Consider the following 17,687-nt stretch of genomic DNA (forward strand, 5'->3'; position numbering starts at 1 on the left):
CTCCTACTCTCAATACTCCTCCGCGACTCCAATTTCACCAGACTGAACATCAATAGAGTTTCCACTATCCTCCTCTTTCACCCCACCAATCTCCACTCCACGTCACACACATCAACCTCGGCCATTTTTATCCCAGCTCCCACGTGATCCCACCACCAGCCACGTCTTGCCCCTTCCCTTCTCCCCACAGGGACCGTTTTCTTCAAGATTCTCTGTTTCGCTCATTCGCCTCTCCACTCTCCCCTTCCACCCCCCTCGAACAGCCCCTTCACCCCTTGCACTTTCCCCTGCCACTTTAGGAAATGTACCACCTTTTTCCTCGACACCATTCAAAGGACCTAAACATCCCTTCCAAGTGAGGCAGGAGTTTAGACAATAGACAATAGGTGCAGGAGTAGGCCATTCGGCCCTTCGAGCCAGCACCGCCATGATCATGGCTGATCATCCACAATCAGTACCCAGTTCCTGCCTTCTCGCCATATCCCCTGACTCCGCTACTTTTAAGAGCTCTATCTAACACTCTCTTGAAAGCATCCAGAGAATTGGCCTCCACTGCCTTCTGAGGCAGAGAATTCCACAGATTCACAACTCTCTGGGTGAAAAACTTTTTCCTCATCTCCATTCTAAATGGCCTACCCCTTATTCTTAAACTGTGGCCCCTGGTTCTGGACTTCCCCAACATCGCAAACATGTTTCCTGCCTCTTGCGTGTCCAATTTCTTAATAATCTTATATGTTTCAATAAGATCCCGTATCAACCTTCTAATTCCCAACCGCTCCATTCTATCAGCATATGACAGTCCCGCCGTGCTGGGAATTAACCTTGTGAACCTATGCTGCACTCCCTCAATAGCAAGAATGTCCTTCCTCAAATATGGAGACCAAAACTGTGCACAATACTCCAGGTGTGGTCTCATCAGGGCCCTGTACAACTGCAGAAGGACTTCTTTGCTCCTATACTCAACTCCTCTTGTTATGAAGACTAGCATGCCATTGGCTTTCTTCACTGCCTGCTGTACCTGCATGCTTACTTTCAGTGAGCTTATCTAAGATGTATCCAAGTGCTTATGTATAGTGATACCTGTACTGAACTGTGTACAAACATGAATTTCACTGTACCTGGGTACATTTGACAATATGGTCCCATTGTAAACATTGGAGTTTGTTTTTTCTTGATGGCAATGGGATCACACTGTGCTGATTTTTCCTTCACAGGATGGATGGTCGCCGCTGGTCCTTGGCCTCCCTGCCATCCTCAGGATATGGAACCAACACTCCAAGCTCCACTCTGTCGGTGAGTCCTCCCCCAGGACTGACGCATAGATCCAGCATGGAAACAGGCCCACTAAATCCGCTCCAACCATCGATCATCCGTTCCCACTAGCTCTATGTTATCCCACTTTCCCATCCACTCCCTAGATGCAAGGGAGCAATTTACAGAGGCCAATGAAGCCATAAACCTGCATGTCTTTGGGACGTGGGAGGGAACCGGAGGAATCCCACGCGGTCACAGGGAGTCCGTGCAAACTCCGTACAGGCAGCACCCGAGGTCAGGATCGAACCCGGGTCTCTGGAGCTGTGAGGCAGCGGCTCTGCCAGCCGTGCCACTGGTGCCCAATCCCTCCCAACATGCGGTGGGGACAGGGAGAGGTTGGGGAGTGAGAGTAGGTGTGGCAGCGCAGGGGTGGGAATGTGTGCGGGTGAATGGGAGAGATTGGGCTAAAGGGAGAGTGGTGTGGTGGGGTGGGGAGGTTGAGGGACGGGTGTGGGGAAAGTGGGCACAGATGGGTGTGTGAGGGACGGGAGAAGCTTCTCGGGTTCAGAGATGGCCCACGTGCCTCAGCTCGGACTGAGATCTCACGAGAAGTGTTTTGTGTTTCCGCCAGTCCTCCTCCTCCTCTCAGGAGCGGCTGCATCAGCTGCCGTTCCAGCCCACGGCGGAGGAACTGCGATCGCTCTGCAAGCACTTCCGCAGCACGGACAGCGTCGCTGACGATGACGGGTCCCAGTTGCCCACCACACGCCCTCGATCCAGGAGCCTCAGGTAAGAGGAGTGGAGGTTAGAGGGGAAGTCCAGAGCAAAGGTATCTCGACTATCACTAATTATCACTAACGTCCTTGACTGGTCAATCGGAGTTTAATATCAATGATACCACCAATACTAATCAGATATATTATTATTAGACATTAGACAATAGGTGCAGGAGTAGGCCATTTGGCCCTTCGAGCCAGCACCGCCATTCAATGTGATCATGGCTGATCCCCAATCTGTACCCCGTTCCTGTCTTCTCCCCATATCCCCTGACTCCGCTATTTTTAAGAGCCCCATCTAGCTCTCTCTTGAAAGCATCCAGAGAACCTGCCTCCATTAAACTTATTAAACTTTCAGACTCAAGGTCCCAAGAGACGACATTACATCAAATACATTGCATATAAAAACACCATAAAATACATATAAATACTTAGTATACATGATTACTGTATATAATTACAATCATCAACGCCTCTACTTCCTTGGAAGACTTGAGAAGTTTGGCATGTCCCCAACAACCCAGCACCAACGTCTGCAGATGCCCCGTAGAAAGCATTTTATCGGACTGCATCGCAGCACGGTTTAGGAACAACTCCATCCAAGACCGCAAGAAATTGCAGAGAGTTGTGGACGCAGCCCAGACCATCACACAAACCAACCTCCCTTCCAGTGACTCCATCCATCTACGCTTAACGCTGCCTCGTCAAGGCCACTAGCATAATCAAGTACCTGTCCCACCCCGGTCACTCCCTCTTCTCCCCTCTCCCATCAGGCAAGAGGCACAGAAGTTTGAAAAACACATGCCTCTAGATTCAGGGACAGTTTTTTTTCCCCAGCTGTTATCAGGCAACTGAACCGTCCACTCACCAGCTCCCATCTACCATACTGGAGACCTCAAACTCGCAGGTTGAGTACCGGTTCCCCACAGGGCTGTGTGCTAAGCCCCCTCTTATACTGTCTCTACACCTACGACTGTAGTCCGGCCCACAACAACAACCGCATCGTCAAATTTGCTGACGACACTACTGTGGTCGGACTTATTTCAAAGGGAGACGAGGCAGCCTACAGAGAGGAAGTCCTGAAGTTGACAACCTGGTGCTCAGAAAACAATCTGGCTCTGAACACCAGGAAAACAAAAGAGCTCATTGTCGACTTCAGGAGGCACAGCACCGACTTAGTCCCCCTACACATTAACGGCGAGTGTGTGGAGAGGGTCAACACCTTCCGGTTTCTCGGCGTCCATATCGCTGCTGACATCTCCTGGACGGACAACACGACGGCGGTCATCAAGAAGGCTCAGCAGCGGCTGCACTTCCTGAGGGTCCTCAGGAAGCACAACCTGGACTCCAACCTGCTGCTGACCTTCTACCGCTCGTCCATCGAGAGCCTGCTGACATACTGCATTACAGCATGGTATGGCAGCTGCACCATGGCAGACAGGGAGAGGCTTCAGAGGGTAACCAGGACAGCGCAGAGGATCATTTGTTGCCCTCTCCCCTCCCTGATGGACATCTACACCTCCCGCTGCCTTAGCAGGGCAAAGAAGATCACCAAAGACAGCTCCCATCCTGCGTTTGGACTGTTCGACCTGCTGCCCTCGGGAAGGCGCTATAGGTGCATCAAATCCAGGACAAACAGACTCAGGAATAGCTGCTTCCCGAGAATTATATCTACCATAAATTCAAATCCACACATGCACTGACTACACCGCCCAACACGGACTTCCATCTGTATATATGTATATATGTATGTAGCGCCGTAGAATTTGTGCACCTATTCCCCCCCCCCCCCCCCATCTCCCTTCTGTTTTGTTTTTCTGTTTCTTGTTTTTTGTGTAAAATTGTATGTATGCACTGAGTACGAGCAGCTTTCAGTTTCACTGTACATGTATAGTGACAATAAATGGCATATCATATCAAACTGTCTTTGATCAGAAAGGTAGTCACAAAATGCTGGGGGTAACTCAGCAGGTCAGGCAGCATCTCTGGAGATAAAAGATGAATGACATCTGAAGAAGGGTCCTGACCCGGAACGTCATCCATCTTTTTCTCCAGAGATGCAGCCTAAACCGCTGAGTTACTCCAGCACCTTGTGTCTATCTTTGGTATAAACCAGCGCTGATCTGCATTTCCTTTTTCCTCTATATCTTTAATTGGACTTTACTGAACTTTATCTTGTAATAATAATAATAATAATATATTTTATTGTCATTGCACATAAGTGCAACGAGATTTGGTATGCAGCTTCCATCCGATGTCATAACCTAAATAACTAATAAGATTTAGATTTAGATACCCCGAGAACATGGTTTGTAAAAAGAACAGTAAAATAGTCAAAACAGTTCAAACAGACTAAAGTGTACTAAACGTTATACCCTTGTATCTGTACACAGTGGTTGTAATCATGTACGGTCTTTTCGCTGACTGGATAGCACGCAACAAAAATGTTTTTCACTTTACCTCGGTACATGTAACAATAATAAACTAAAAGTAAATTACAATAATTTAACTTGTATTAATATCAATCATCTTGGTAATGTCGATAATATTGATAACACTTTTTATTATTCCTGTTTTCAAGTAGCCCAGGCCGCGCGTCACTTTCCTTCGATAATGAGATTGTGATGATGAACCATGTGTACAAGGAGCGGTTTCCTAAGGTAAGTCGTACGATATCCTTGTGACCCAGCGTTCTTGCAGCTCTGATGCTTCACATAAGTTTAGTTTAGAGATACAGCGCAGAAACCGGCCCTTCGGCCCACCGAGTCCACACCGACCTGCGATTCCTGTACACTTAACACCATCCTACACAAACCAGGGACAATTTACAATTATATCATACCAATTAACCTACAAACCTGCACGCCTTTGGAGTGCGGGAGGAAACCGAAAATCCCGGGGGGGGAAACACGCGGTCACAGGGAGAACGTATAAATTCAGCACAGACAAGCACCCGTAGTCAGGATTGAACTCGAATCTCTGGCGCTGCAAGGCAGCAATTCTACCACTGCACCAGTGCCGCGTTTAGTCAATTGATGATGGGGCAAATGCGAAGATGACCTGCTTAGGCCATAACTGAGCCTGGGACATGATCCAGGATGACGGCCAAGCCAGGCGAGTGTTTGTGTGCAGGTCACAGCGGTGGATTACAATCGCTGCACTCTTATATATCTCTACTCCAGCAGCAGCAGCAGCAGCAGCAGCAGCATTTCTTACTTTAACTGTCCTCTTCTTAATGTATAGGAAAAAACTGCAGATGGTGGTTTAAATCGAAGGTAGACACAAAATGCTCTTCTTAAACTATCTGTACACTGTGGGCGGCACGATTGTAATCGCGTATTCTCTTTTCGCTGACAGGTCAGCACACAACAAAACACGTGAAGATAAACTAACTTAGTCTAAAATTCCACTACAGATCTGTGTAGAAGGACTCGGCTTGTACTCGCTAGAATTTGGAAGATTGAGGCGGGATCTTATAGAAACTTACAAAATTCTTAAGGGGTTGGACAGGCTAGATGCAGGAAGATTGTTCCCGATGTTGGGGAAGTCCAGAACAAGGGGTCATAGTTTAATGACAAAGGGGAAATCTTTTAGGACCGAGATGAGAAAAACATTTTTCACACCGAGAGTGGTGAATCTGTGTAATTCTCTGCCACAGAATGTAGTTGAGGCCAGTTAATTGGCTATATTTAAGAGGGAGTTGGATGTGGCCCTTGTGGCTAAAGGGATCATGGGGTATGGAGAGAAAGCAGGTACCGGATACTGAGTTGGATGTTCAGCCATGATCATATTGAATGGCGGTGCAGGCTCAAAGGGCCAAATGGCCTACTCCTGCACCATTTTTCTATGTTTCTATGACAAAGGTTTCATTCAGATGTAGGGCCCTAGCTACCCACTCAATGAATACACCGGATCGCATGTCACTGGGAAACGATCCTCCCTGTCACCTCCTAAAATTATTTTTCAATCAATATCACTAAAACTAAATGGTTATTCTCCACCCCGGTTTTTCAGAGCATTGTTCAGAACACTCCCCACAACACTGCATTTTCCTTATTTAGGAAGAATATAAGGTATAGTAGTTCATGGCTGATCTATCTCTCCCTCCTAACCCCATTCTCCTGCCTTCTCCCCATAACCTCTGACACGTGTACTAATCAAGAATCTATATTTCCGCCTTAAATATATCCACTGACATGGACTCCACAGCCTTCTGTGACAAAGAATTCCACAGATTCACCACCCTCTGACTAAAGTCTTTTCTCCTCATCTCCTTCCTAAAAGAACGTCCTTAAATTCTGGGGCTACGTCCTCTAGTCCTAGACTCTCCCACTAGTGGAAACATCCTCTCCACATCCACTTTATCCAAGCTTTTCACTATTCTGTATGTTTCAAAGAGGTCTCCCCCTTCATTCTTCTAAACTCCAGCGAGTACAGGCCCAGTGCCGACAAACGCTCATCAAAGGTTAACCTACTAATTCCTGGGATTATTCTTGTACATTTAGTTGCCAATGAGGCAGTTCAGAGAAGGTTGACAAGATTGGTTCCTGGGATCAAGGGATTTTCCTGTGATGAATGATTGAATCATTGGGAATTAGATAAAGGGAAGCAATTGTATTGAATTGTGTAACATTCTGAAGTGCATTGACTTCCTCAAATCCCCTTTAAATCTGCTACTCCTTGCCTTAAGCCTGGGATCTTTTGTTGTGGATACCTTCCCTAAGAGGAAAAATACCTCAGTATTCACCCTACCAATGGCTTTTATTGGCATTACCTCAGTCAGGTCCTCCCTCAGCCTTTTCTGGTCCTGGGAAAACATACAAAACTAATCTCATTCAGTTCCCACTGTTTGCTGAAACACTCCACCCTAAACACCATCCTGCATTATTCTCTGTGCACCCTCTCTGCTGTAATTGCAATCTTGCTATAAGATAGAGATCGCCAATGCACACAGGGCAGCACAGCGGTAGAGCTGTTGCCTTGCAGTGCCAGAGACCCGGGTTCAATCCTGACTACAGGTGCTGTCTGTGTGGCGTTTGCACATTCTCCCTGTGATCGCATGGACTTCCCCCGGGCGCTCCGGTTTCCCAAAGACGTGCGGGTTTGTAGGTTAATTGGCCTCTGTAAATTGTTCCTAGTGTGGAGGATAAAAGTAGTGTCCGGGTGATTGCTGCTCGGCAAGGACCCGGTGGGCCGAAGTGCCTGTTTCCACGCTGTATCTCAAAGCTAATTGCACACGATAGATCAGCAGTGGCTTAGCTAATATTTAATATAAAATGAAAGAAAAAACATATGCTGAAATCCAAATTAAAAACAGGAAGTTTTAGAAAAGTATCTAATATAGTTGTGCCATTACCTTCCTGTTCATGTACACCCCAACTAATGAAGGTAAGTATCTTATAGACACAAGGAACTGCAGATGCTGGAATCTTGCGTAAAACACTAATGCTGGAGTAACTCAGTGGGTCCGATGTTTTGGGTTGGGACCTTCTAAAGAAGGGACCCAACCCAAAACATTCACCTATCCATGCCCTCCAGAGATGCTGTCGAACCCGCTGAGTTACTCGAGCACTTTGTGTTCAAGGCAAGTATCTTGTCTGCTTTCTTAATCTGTGTGTATCAAGGTCACTCTGTTCCTCGTTCCTTCCAGGGTCCTAAGTATTAGTAACGACAAATTAATGACTTAAAAAAATGTCATTTCATTGTCCATTATTATGCCAATCTTTCCAAATTCATCATGTGGCCAAGTGCTATCCTTTTCACACCCAGCTACACCAACATTTCATGTTTGCAAGCTTACTGATCATACTTCTACAATCACATCCACCTTGATAACATACTTATCAAACAATAAAAGTCTGAAGAAGGGTTTCGGCACGAAACGTCACACCCATTCCTTCTCTCCAGAGATACTCCCTGTCCCGCTGAGTTACTCCAGCATTTTGTGTCTATCTTTGGTTTAAACCAGCATCTGCAGTTCTTACACTATAAAAGTTCCACCTGCAGGACATCACTGGCCACAGACACTCATTTGTCCCTTGTGTGTAGGATAGCACATGTATACTCGGGGGTCGCTGGTGGGTGCGGACTCGGTGGGCTGAAGCGCCTGTTTCCATGTTGTAACACTAAAACGATAATCTAAACCTCTGCTCCAATTTCTTCTCCTTGCGCTGCCCTGTTGGCTTCAGTAGTGTACTGGCTGTAATGGTCTCACCTCTGAGTATCATCTTCACTAACCGAACTGCTTTATTTCCTCTGTTGGTTGCAGGCGACTGCTCAGATGGAGGAGCGGCTACAAGAGATGATCAGCAGCTTCACGTCCAAGGAGGTGCTGCCCTTGGCGGATGGGGTGCTGGGATTCATCCGCCACCAGATCATCGAGCTGGCCCGGGACTGCCTGGACAAGTCGCGGGAAGCCCTCGTTACTTCACGCTACTTCCTGGAGTTGCAGGACAACCTGGAGAAGTTGCTCCACGACGTGAGTCCCGACCTGGCACACCTCCACGTGGAGTATGGTCGAGCCAGACAGCCACTGTATAAAATAACCACGCCTGTACACAACCATAAACCCACCCCACTCCATACAACCGTACCCTTACACACTTATAAACCCACTCCACCCAATACAGACACACCCTTACACACTTATAAACCCACTCCACCCAGTACAACTACACCCGTACACACTTATAACCCCCCCCCCCCCCCCCCACTGTACAACTACACCCTGACTAACCTATAAACCCACCCCACCCCATCTACTACCTGAGAAATCCCACACCTCCTAATTCATAGAACAGAATGTGTTCTTGAGCAACAATGGTGTCTGTTTACTGCAGGGAGGTTACATAGACGCGTTCTTTTTTCCCCTAAGTTTTTTTTTGTAAGACAGCTTTTTTTTTATTGCTTGTCAATTTGCAAAGTACTTTTGAAGTGATTCTTTAGTTCCTGATCAAAATTGGGATATAACCAATATGACTGGGTTCGTCCAAATAGTTCCCAAATTCAGCAATCGTGTTATATCCACTTCACGGTATGGAATAGAGTAAGATTGAGTGGAAGGCAGGTGGTAAATTCTCACCCCCCCCCTTCCCTCACTGTGCCTTTGTGTTCCCTCTCACCTCATCCCCGGAGTTGCCCTTGCTGTGCTGTGCTCTGACTGCTGCTCCCTGGTTCTCTCTCCAGGCCTTTGATCGCTCAGACAGTGAGGAGGTGATGTTCATTACTCAGCTGGTGAGGAAGCTGCTGATGATCATCGCCCGACCGGCTCGCCTGCTCGAGTGTTTGGTGAGTGTCACGGGGCAATCCGAGGGGAAACAACATGACGGCCCGGTGGCGCAGCGGTAGAGTTGCTGCCTTACAGCGCTTATAGCGCCAGAGACCCGCGTTCGATCCCGACCTCGGGCACTGTCTGTGTGGAGTTTGCATGCTCTTCCCGCGAACGCGTGGGTTTTCCCCGAGATCTTCGGTTTAACTTCCACACTCCAAAGACGTACAGGTTTGTAGGTTAATTGGCTTGGTCTGTGGCATTCTCTACGTCAGAGGGTGGTGGAGGCAGGTGTTCGGGATGCTTTCAAGAGAGAGCTAGATAGGTCTCTTAAAGATAGCGGAGTCAGGGGATATGAGCAGGAACGGGGGGTACTGATTGGGGATGATCAGCCGTGATCACATTGAATGGCGGTGCTGGCTCGAAGGGCTGAATGGCCTACTCCTGCACCTATTGTCTATTGTCTATTGTATGAATGTAAATTGTTCCTCGTGGGTGTAGGGTAGTATTAAAGTACGGGAATCACTGGTCGGCGGGGCCAAAAGGGCCAGTTTCCGCGCTGTATCTCTAATCTAAACTAAAGAAAGAGATACCTCCTGGAATATGCATTCCCCGGCACAGAAAGATACAGTGGGTTCTGTAGAATGACACTGGGAGGGATGCTCACCCTGAATTAACCGTATCTCTGTACTGAATGAACAGTAACGTTGTACAGATACACCATGGGTGACCCTCACCCGGAATGAACAGTGCCTTTGTATAATTACACAGACTGACCTTCGCCCTGAACGAACAATTACATTGTCTTGGTTGCACTGTCAGTGACCCTTGCCTTGAATTGACATCATCTACACACATTTGCACCGACGGTCCCACACTCAGAATAAACGTTTTTTAAGAAGGAACTGCAGATGCTGGAAAATCGAAGGTAGATAAAAGTGCTGGAGAAACTCAGCGGGTGCAGCAGCATCTATGGAGCGAAGGAAATAGGCAACGTTTCGGGCCGAAACCTAAGGGTTTCGGGCGCGAAATGTTGCCTATTTCCTTCGCTCCATAGATGCTGCTGCACCCGCTGAGTTTCTCCAGCACTTTTGCCTACCTCAGAATAAATGGGCTCTGTGCTGCTGCAGCGTAAGTGATGTTACTGTGAGTTAACAGCAATGCCAAACAGAGATCAACCGCCACTTGAAAATGTGGTGATTTGCAGCAGTCATGACCAATTACAAACAAGTTCCCTCAAAAATAGTCTCCAAGTTTAGTTTAGTTTATTAACATGCAACATGGTAATGGGGTCTTCACCCATCACCCTCTATGTGATAAAGTTACCCCTCAGGCTTCTATTATATCATTGCCCCCACCCCCACCATAAACCTATGTCCTCTGGTTCTCGATTCCCCTACTCTAGGCAAGAGACTGTGTGCGTCTACTTGATTTTTTACACCTCTACCCCTCATCTTATCCTCATCTTGTACCTGCGCCTCTATAAGATCACCCCTCATCCACCTGCGCTCCAAGGAATAGTCCTAGCCTGCTCAACCTCACCATATAGCTCATGCCCCCGACTCTTGGCAACATCCTCGTAAATCTTCTCCACACTCTTTCCAGATTGTCCATCCCTCATTATCCTTGAACTGAAGAGGTAGTAAAGATTCAACCTCGCTGCCTGATCTGGAGCCATGTATGGATCAGGTAGGATCGTTCGGGACTGTTACTAACGTTAGTTAGTTTAGTTTATTGTCACGTGTACCGAGGTACAATGAAAATCTTTTGTTGCGTGCAGCTTTTGTTTTGTTGGTCAGCGGAAAGACATTACATGATACACAAAAATGCTGGAGAAACTCAGCGGGTGCAGCAGCATCTATGGAGCGAAGGAAATCGGCAACGTTTCGAGCCGAAACGTTGCCTATTTCCTTCGCTCCATAGATGCTGCTGCACCCGCTGAGTTTCTCCAGCATTTTTGTGTACCTTCGATTTTCCAGCATCTGCAGTTCCTTCTTAAACAAAAGACATTACATGATTACAATCGAGCCATTTATAGTGTATATAGATACATGATAAGGGAATAATGTTTAGTGCAAAGTAAAGCCATCAAGGATAGTCGGAGTCACCGATGAGGTCGACAGTAGTTCAGGAGTGCTCTCTGGTTGTGGTAGGAATGTTATACCATCCATGACCCTCGCCTTGCCTTGACCAGCACCGTTTTGGTCACTAACTAACAATTGTCGTGTGATTTTGGTGACAGGAATTTGACCCTGAGGAGTTTTACCATTTGCTGGAGGCAGCAGAGGGACATGCGAAAATTGGACAAGGCATCAAGACTGACATACCTCGGTACATCATCAACCAGCTGGGGTTGACAAAGGATCCACTCCACGGTAATCTATTGGCCTTGTGTTTCTGACGCTTATTTGTAATAATATCTCTCCACTCCAGTCACAGTGGCGCGCACACGGGTAGAGTTGCCGCCTTACAGCGAATGCAGCGCCGGAGACCCGGGTTCGATCCCGATTACGGTTGCTTGTCTGTCCGGAGTTTGTACGTTCTCCCCGTGACATGCGTGGGTTTTCTCCGAGATCTTCGGTTTCCTCCCACAGTCCAACGACGTACAGGTCTGTAGCTTAATTGGCTTGGAAAATTAAAAAAATTGTCCCTGGTGGGTGTAGGATAGTGTTAATGTGCGGGGATCGCTGGTCGGCACGGACCCGGTGGGCCGAAGGGCCTATTTCCGCGCTGTATCACTAAAACTAACACCTGTATTTCACTGCCCAAATTCAATCACTCATGACTCTGTGGATTTTGTGAGTGGGATCCGTGCTGAGTTTGATTCTGTTTCCAAAATTGATTGTTTCCTCAGACATGGTTCAGCTGGACAGTGTTTCCGCAATCTCCTCAAATACCGATGAGTCTCAGGATGTAAGTATGCAGAATTATTTTTGTTCCGTTCTTCTTTTGACGAGGAAATGGGTGCTAAAACATCTATATCATAACAGTATATAAATAATACCTGGACAGGTGCTGGGATAGGAAAGGTTTAGAGGGTTTTAGAATAAGGGGGAAGTCTTTTAGGACCAAGATGAGAAAAACATTTTTCACACAGAGATTGGTGAATCTGTGGAATTCTCTGCCACAAAATGTAGTTGAGGCCAGTTCATTGGCTATATTTTAGAGTGAGTTAGATGTGGCACTTGTGGCCAAAGGGATCAGGGGGTATGGAGAGAAGGCAGGTACAGGGTACTGAGTTGGATGATCAGCCATGATCATATTGAATGGCGGTGCAGGCTCGAAGGGCCGAATGGCCTACTCCTGCACCTATTTTCTATGTTTCTATATGGGCCAAACACGGGACCAGTTTAGCTGGGGCATCTTGGTCGGAATGGGCGAGTGGGGCCGAAGAGTCTGTTTCCGTGTTGTATGACTCTGTGGCACAGCAAAGTCTGTCTATGCCAGTTCTTTCCAGAGTCACGCTGGTGACTGGTAAGCAGCACGATTCACCTGCCTTTATCACAATGAACCGTGCAAGCCACAGTTATTTTTGGAAATCATTAGAGTACAATCAACTCTATGATAGAGTGGATATGAAAAGGGTGTTTCCACTAGTGAGAGAGTCGAGGACCGGAGGACATAGCCTCAGAATAAAAGGACGTACCTTTGGAAAGGAGATGAGGAGGAATTTCTTTAGTCAGAGAATGGTGAACCTGTGGAATTCATGGCCACAGTAGGCTGTGGAGGCCAGGTCAATGGATATTTTTAAGGCAGAGATTGATAGATTCTTGCTTTGTACGGGTGTCAGGGGTTATGGGGAGAAGGCAGGAGAATGGGGTTGAGAGGGAAAGATAGATCAGCCATGATTGACTGGCGGAGTAGACTTGATGTGCCCAGAAGGCACTAATTCTGCTCCTATCACTTAAGAGGTTATGACTAAAGAAGTTCCTCCTCACCTCCTTTCGAAAAGAGCGGTCTTTAATTCTGAGGCTATGACCTGTGGTCCGAGACTCTCCCACCAGTCGGAAACATCCTTGCCACATCCACTCCATCTATCCCTTTCATTATTCTGTAAGTTTCAATGAGGTTCCCCCCTCCCCCCCCCCCCCCCCCCCCCCCCCAACCTTCTAAACGCCAGCGAGTAGAGGCCCAGTGCTGTCAAACACGTGACCATGTTCTGGGACCGCGGCCCATCACAGGAAGGATGAGGAGGCTTTGGAGAGGGAGCGGAGGAGGTTTACAAGAATGCTGCCTGGGTTAGAGGGTTTCAGCTACCAGGAGAAGTTGTATAAACTTGAATTGGTTTTTTTCTGGAGCGTCAGAGGTTAAGGGGAGACGACAGAAGCATATAAAATTATGAAAGGCCGTAGACAGGGTAGACAGTCAGAATCTTTCTCCCAGGGTGGAAATGTCAAAGACTAGAGGGCATAGTCTTAAGGTGATGGGGTAAAATGTAAAGGAGATGTGTGAGGCAGGTTTCTTACAGAGTGGTGGGTCTCGAACGGCCGAGGATGGTGGTGGAGGCAGATACGATAGTGTAGCGGCACCTAGTGGTGGGGTGGGAAGGTCAGAACCCTCGTCATTGGTCGGCGCGGTCACGTGACGGCGGGGGTTCGTTGGCGGGTTTTTTTAGTTGGTTCGTCGGCGCTCCTCCCGGCAACAGGAGCTGTTTTTGTTGGCGAAGCCAGGCACGCGAATTGCACGAGGTTTTGTCCCGTTTTTATTGTTAATAAAAATTACTTTACTCAACCCGTCCGGTCTCGCGTCAATAGTAGCTTTGAAGAGGCTTTTAGATAGGCACATGGAAGTGCAGGGAATAGGGGGAAATGGATCATGTACAGGCAGACGCAATCAGTTTACATTGACGTCATGTTCGGCACAAACATTGTGGGCCGAAGGGCTCGTTGCTGTGCTGTGCTGTTCTATATTCTAGGATTATTCTATGGAAAGAATGCTAACCATAGCGCACTCTTTTGTTTTTTGTACAAAAATCCAAAAATTCTGGTATGAAATATTTGATATTTTTTCAAAATTGATCAAAATAAAACTGGTACCAAAACCAGAATGGATTATCTTCGGAATATCGGAAGGTAACCCTGAATTAAACGTGTTTCAGAAGAATTTATTTAATTACGGGCTAATAATGGGAAAAAAGCTTATACTTAAATTCTGGAAAAATGCGCCGACACCAACAATAAAAATGTGGATATCAAATATGTTTGAAACATTACATCTGGAAGAGATGAGATTCCTCCTAGCAGGTAAAGCAGACCAATTCCAAAAGACGTGGTCTATGTTTCTGGACCTATTACAAGTATGAGGTGCAATAGTAATCTAAAAAAAACAAATATATAAATAAGCGGAATCAGGACCTGGTAACGGGAGGTAAAATAACAAAAACAGACTTGGTTGGTAGTCCCCTTTCTGCGGAGTTTAATGTTATAATAGAGCGATTGTTTCTATTTTCTCTTTCTTTCTTTTCTAGGGTCTATTTTCTCACTTTACTTCCTTCTCTAACTTCTTTCCTAAGGGGCTTTCTTTTCCTTACACTCTTGCACTGCACGACTCTCTTGCACTTTCTTTACTTTCCTTACTTCTACCTTTTTCTTAAAGCTCAAAAAAAAAATGAAGCGGTACAAAAAATGTATTAAGATATATGTGTTGTGTAGGATTGTAATTTACCGTACTTCTAATAAAAATAAAATAAAAATATATTAAAAAAAATTAAAAAAAAAAAAAAAAGAATGCTAACTTTTGATTCACGGAGTATTATCTTCTCCGCAGCGAGCTGGGTCGATCCCACTGCGCAGAAAACCCACGGAGAGTGATTTTGAGACAATTAAGCTGATCAGTAACGGGGCCTACGGGTAGGTCGAACGCACAACCCCTTCATTCCTTTCTCTTCCATCGACGGCGAGTAGCAGTGAACGTGTTTGTGACTCGAGTGTTTCTGTCCCAAGGGCCGTCTACCTGGTCCGACACACGGAAACAAGACAGCGGTTTGCCATGAAGAAGGTGAACAAGCACAACCTGATCCTGAGGAACCAGATCAAGCAGGTGTTTGTCGAGCGGGACATCCTAACGTTCGCTGAGAACCCCTTCGTGGTCAGCATGTACTGCTCCTTCGAAACCAGGCGCCATCTATGCATGGTGATGGAGTACGTAGAAGGTAAGAGCTCGTGCTTCTCGCCTCTCGTCACGCTGAGCATGTGGACAGGGTATGATTCTTCATTTGACTGTTTGATTTCTGGGTGCTGTAATGCGTGGGGGAACTGCCGTGAGGGGGAGGGAAAACAAGGGAGGAGCTGGCGCGGGATACTTTGTGACTTTGTCGGCGCCCTTTATGTGGCAGCTATTTGCATACCTTGGGCGTGTAAGCAAAGAATTTCACCGTGACTTGTCACATGTGACAATATAGTATTCAATTCAACTCCGCGGGCCGAAGGGCCTGTTCCCGCATTGCATCGCTAAACTATACTGAAAGTTGCGACTGCAGGTTCTCAGTCTCTAGAATTGCGATTGCAGGTTTCTGATCTCCGGACTGTAACCTTGGCATCCACGGGTCCCAGGGTTGGCACTCAGGGCATTGAATCTAAGGCCTGCTTATCTGGGAGCCTGCCCGGGACCCCAGTACATGGGGATACAGAGGAGCATAGTGTGAGGAAGCTGGGTCTGCAGTGTTATTGACTGAAGACCAGGCAGCATATGCAGGCCAGTGAGGCGCGTGCAGTACGTGGGAGTGGGGGGTCAGCTGATGCCAAGGAAATGGGGTCTAGCAGGGGATTGTGAGTTGAATATTACCTGATCGAGGGGGTGGGTGTAGCTGAGACTGGGATAGTTGGTAAGACAACGGATAAGGAAGGCTACATCCCTTGGTTTAGTTTGGAGAGACAGCATGGAAGAAGCCCTTGACCAACGATCACTTGTGCACTAGTTCTAGTTCTATCTCTATACGCTAGTTCTGTCCCAGGCACTAGGGACAATTTACAGAAGCCAATTAACCTATATAGTTGTATGTCGGTCTGTGGGAGGAAACCAGAGCACCCGGAGTAAACCCACGCGGTCACAGGGAGAACATGCCAACTCCGTACATGCAGCGGCCATCGTCAGGATCGAACCTGGTGTCTCTGGAGCTGTAAGGCAGTGACTACCACTGTGCCACTGTGCCACTTGATCTGACTATCTGTGCTTCATCCGTTTAGGTGGAGACTGTGCAAACCTCCTGAAGAATATTGGTGCCCTGCCTGTTGATATGAGCAGAATGTACTTTGCAGAAACGGTTCTGGCCCTGGAATATCTCCATAACTATGGCATTGTTCATCGGGACCTCAAACCAGACAAGTAAGCACAATCATGTTTGAGCACCTGAACGTCATCAGACTGAAGATAGATTAAAAATGCTGGAGAAACTCAGTGGGTGAGGCAGCATCTATGGAGAGAAGGAATTGGCGACGTTTCAGGTCAAGAGTCGAGACCCTTCTTCAGAGTGATGTCGGGGGGGGGGGGGAAGAAACGAAGGGGGGGACAGTAGGACTTGTGAAGGGGGTGGGGAAGGAAGGAGAAAGCAAGGGCTATCTAAAATTAGAGAAGTCATCGTTCGTATCCCAGGCGAAATATGAGGTGCCGTTCCTCCAATTTGCTCTGGGCCTCACTCTGGCAATGGAGGAGGCCCAGGACAGAAAGGTCAGATTGGGAATGGGACGGGGAGTTGAAGCGCTAAGAAATCAGGCTGAGTTGAGATGAGTTTATTGTCACGTATACCGAGGTACAGTGAAAAGCTTTTGTTGCATGCTAACCAAGGTTTCAAAGTCAGTTTCTTGTCGCATGTACCAATTAAGGTACAGTGAAATTCGAATTACCATACAACCATATTAAAAAAAATAGCAACAAGACACACAACTACATAAAAGTTGACTCTGAAACATAGAAACATAGGAAATAGATGCAGGAGGAGGCCATTCGGCCCTTCGAGCCAGCACCGCCATTCATTTTGATCATGGCTGATCGCCCCAATCAATAACCCGTGCCTGCCTTCTCTCCATATCCCTTGATTCCACTAGCCCCTAGAACTCTATTTCTTCCCCAAAGCTATCTTCACGCTCAATATGAAAAAACACTGGGCATTATTCATGCTGCACTCTTCCATGCTGCTATCCACCTTGAACGTTACTATCACAATGTGCATATCTTATCTTGATACCTAGTTTTTAACATTGTTTTTAAATTGTGTCCTGTGTTTCTATGTTTGGATGTTATGCACCAATGCATTTGAATTAATGGAGCTCAGGACATTCTCATCAACTAACCACCGAGGCCACCCCTCCTCACGTTCTAGTTTGCTTATCCTTCCCTGAAGTATATGTACGAGAATGTTTAATTCTCAACCTTCATCATTTGTAACCCTTGGT

General features: G+C 46.9%; 1 protein-coding gene across 4 annotated transcripts in view; it reads left to right on the top strand.

The window, feature by feature from the left end:
• Positions 1–17,687, top strand: part of LOC129711095 (microtubule-associated serine/threonine-protein kinase 3-like) — a 76,923-nt gene that overhangs the window by 33,965 nt on the left and 25,271 nt on the right. For 3 of the 4 annotated variants that reach the window (XM_055658484.1, XM_055658487.1, XM_055658486.1), the window contains 10 exons: positions 1,215–1,293; positions 1,886–2,043; positions 4,612–4,690; positions 8,299–8,508; positions 9,216–9,317; positions 11,540–11,672; positions 12,152–12,210; positions 15,064–15,146; positions 15,240–15,448; positions 16,482–16,620. In XM_055658484.1, the coding sequence (XP_055514459.1) occupies positions 1,215–1,293; positions 1,886–2,043; positions 4,612–4,690; positions 8,299–8,508; positions 9,216–9,317; positions 11,540–11,672; positions 12,152–12,210; positions 15,064–15,146; positions 15,240–15,448; positions 16,482–16,620 (1,251 nt within the window). The remainder of the gene's footprint in view (positions 1–1,214; positions 1,294–1,885; positions 2,044–4,611; positions 4,691–8,298; positions 8,509–9,215; positions 9,318–11,539; positions 11,673–12,151; positions 12,211–15,063; positions 15,147–15,239; positions 15,449–16,481; positions 16,621–17,687) is intronic. The other variant, XM_055658485.1, reaches the window with a different exon arrangement.

Source organism: Leucoraja erinacea, chromosome 29 (genome assembly GCF_028641065.1).
Source record: "Leucoraja erinacea ecotype New England chromosome 29, Leri_hhj_1, whole genome shotgun sequence".
NCBI classification, from domain to species: domain Eukaryota; kingdom Metazoa; phylum Chordata; class Chondrichthyes; order Rajiformes; family Rajidae; genus Leucoraja; species Leucoraja erinaceus.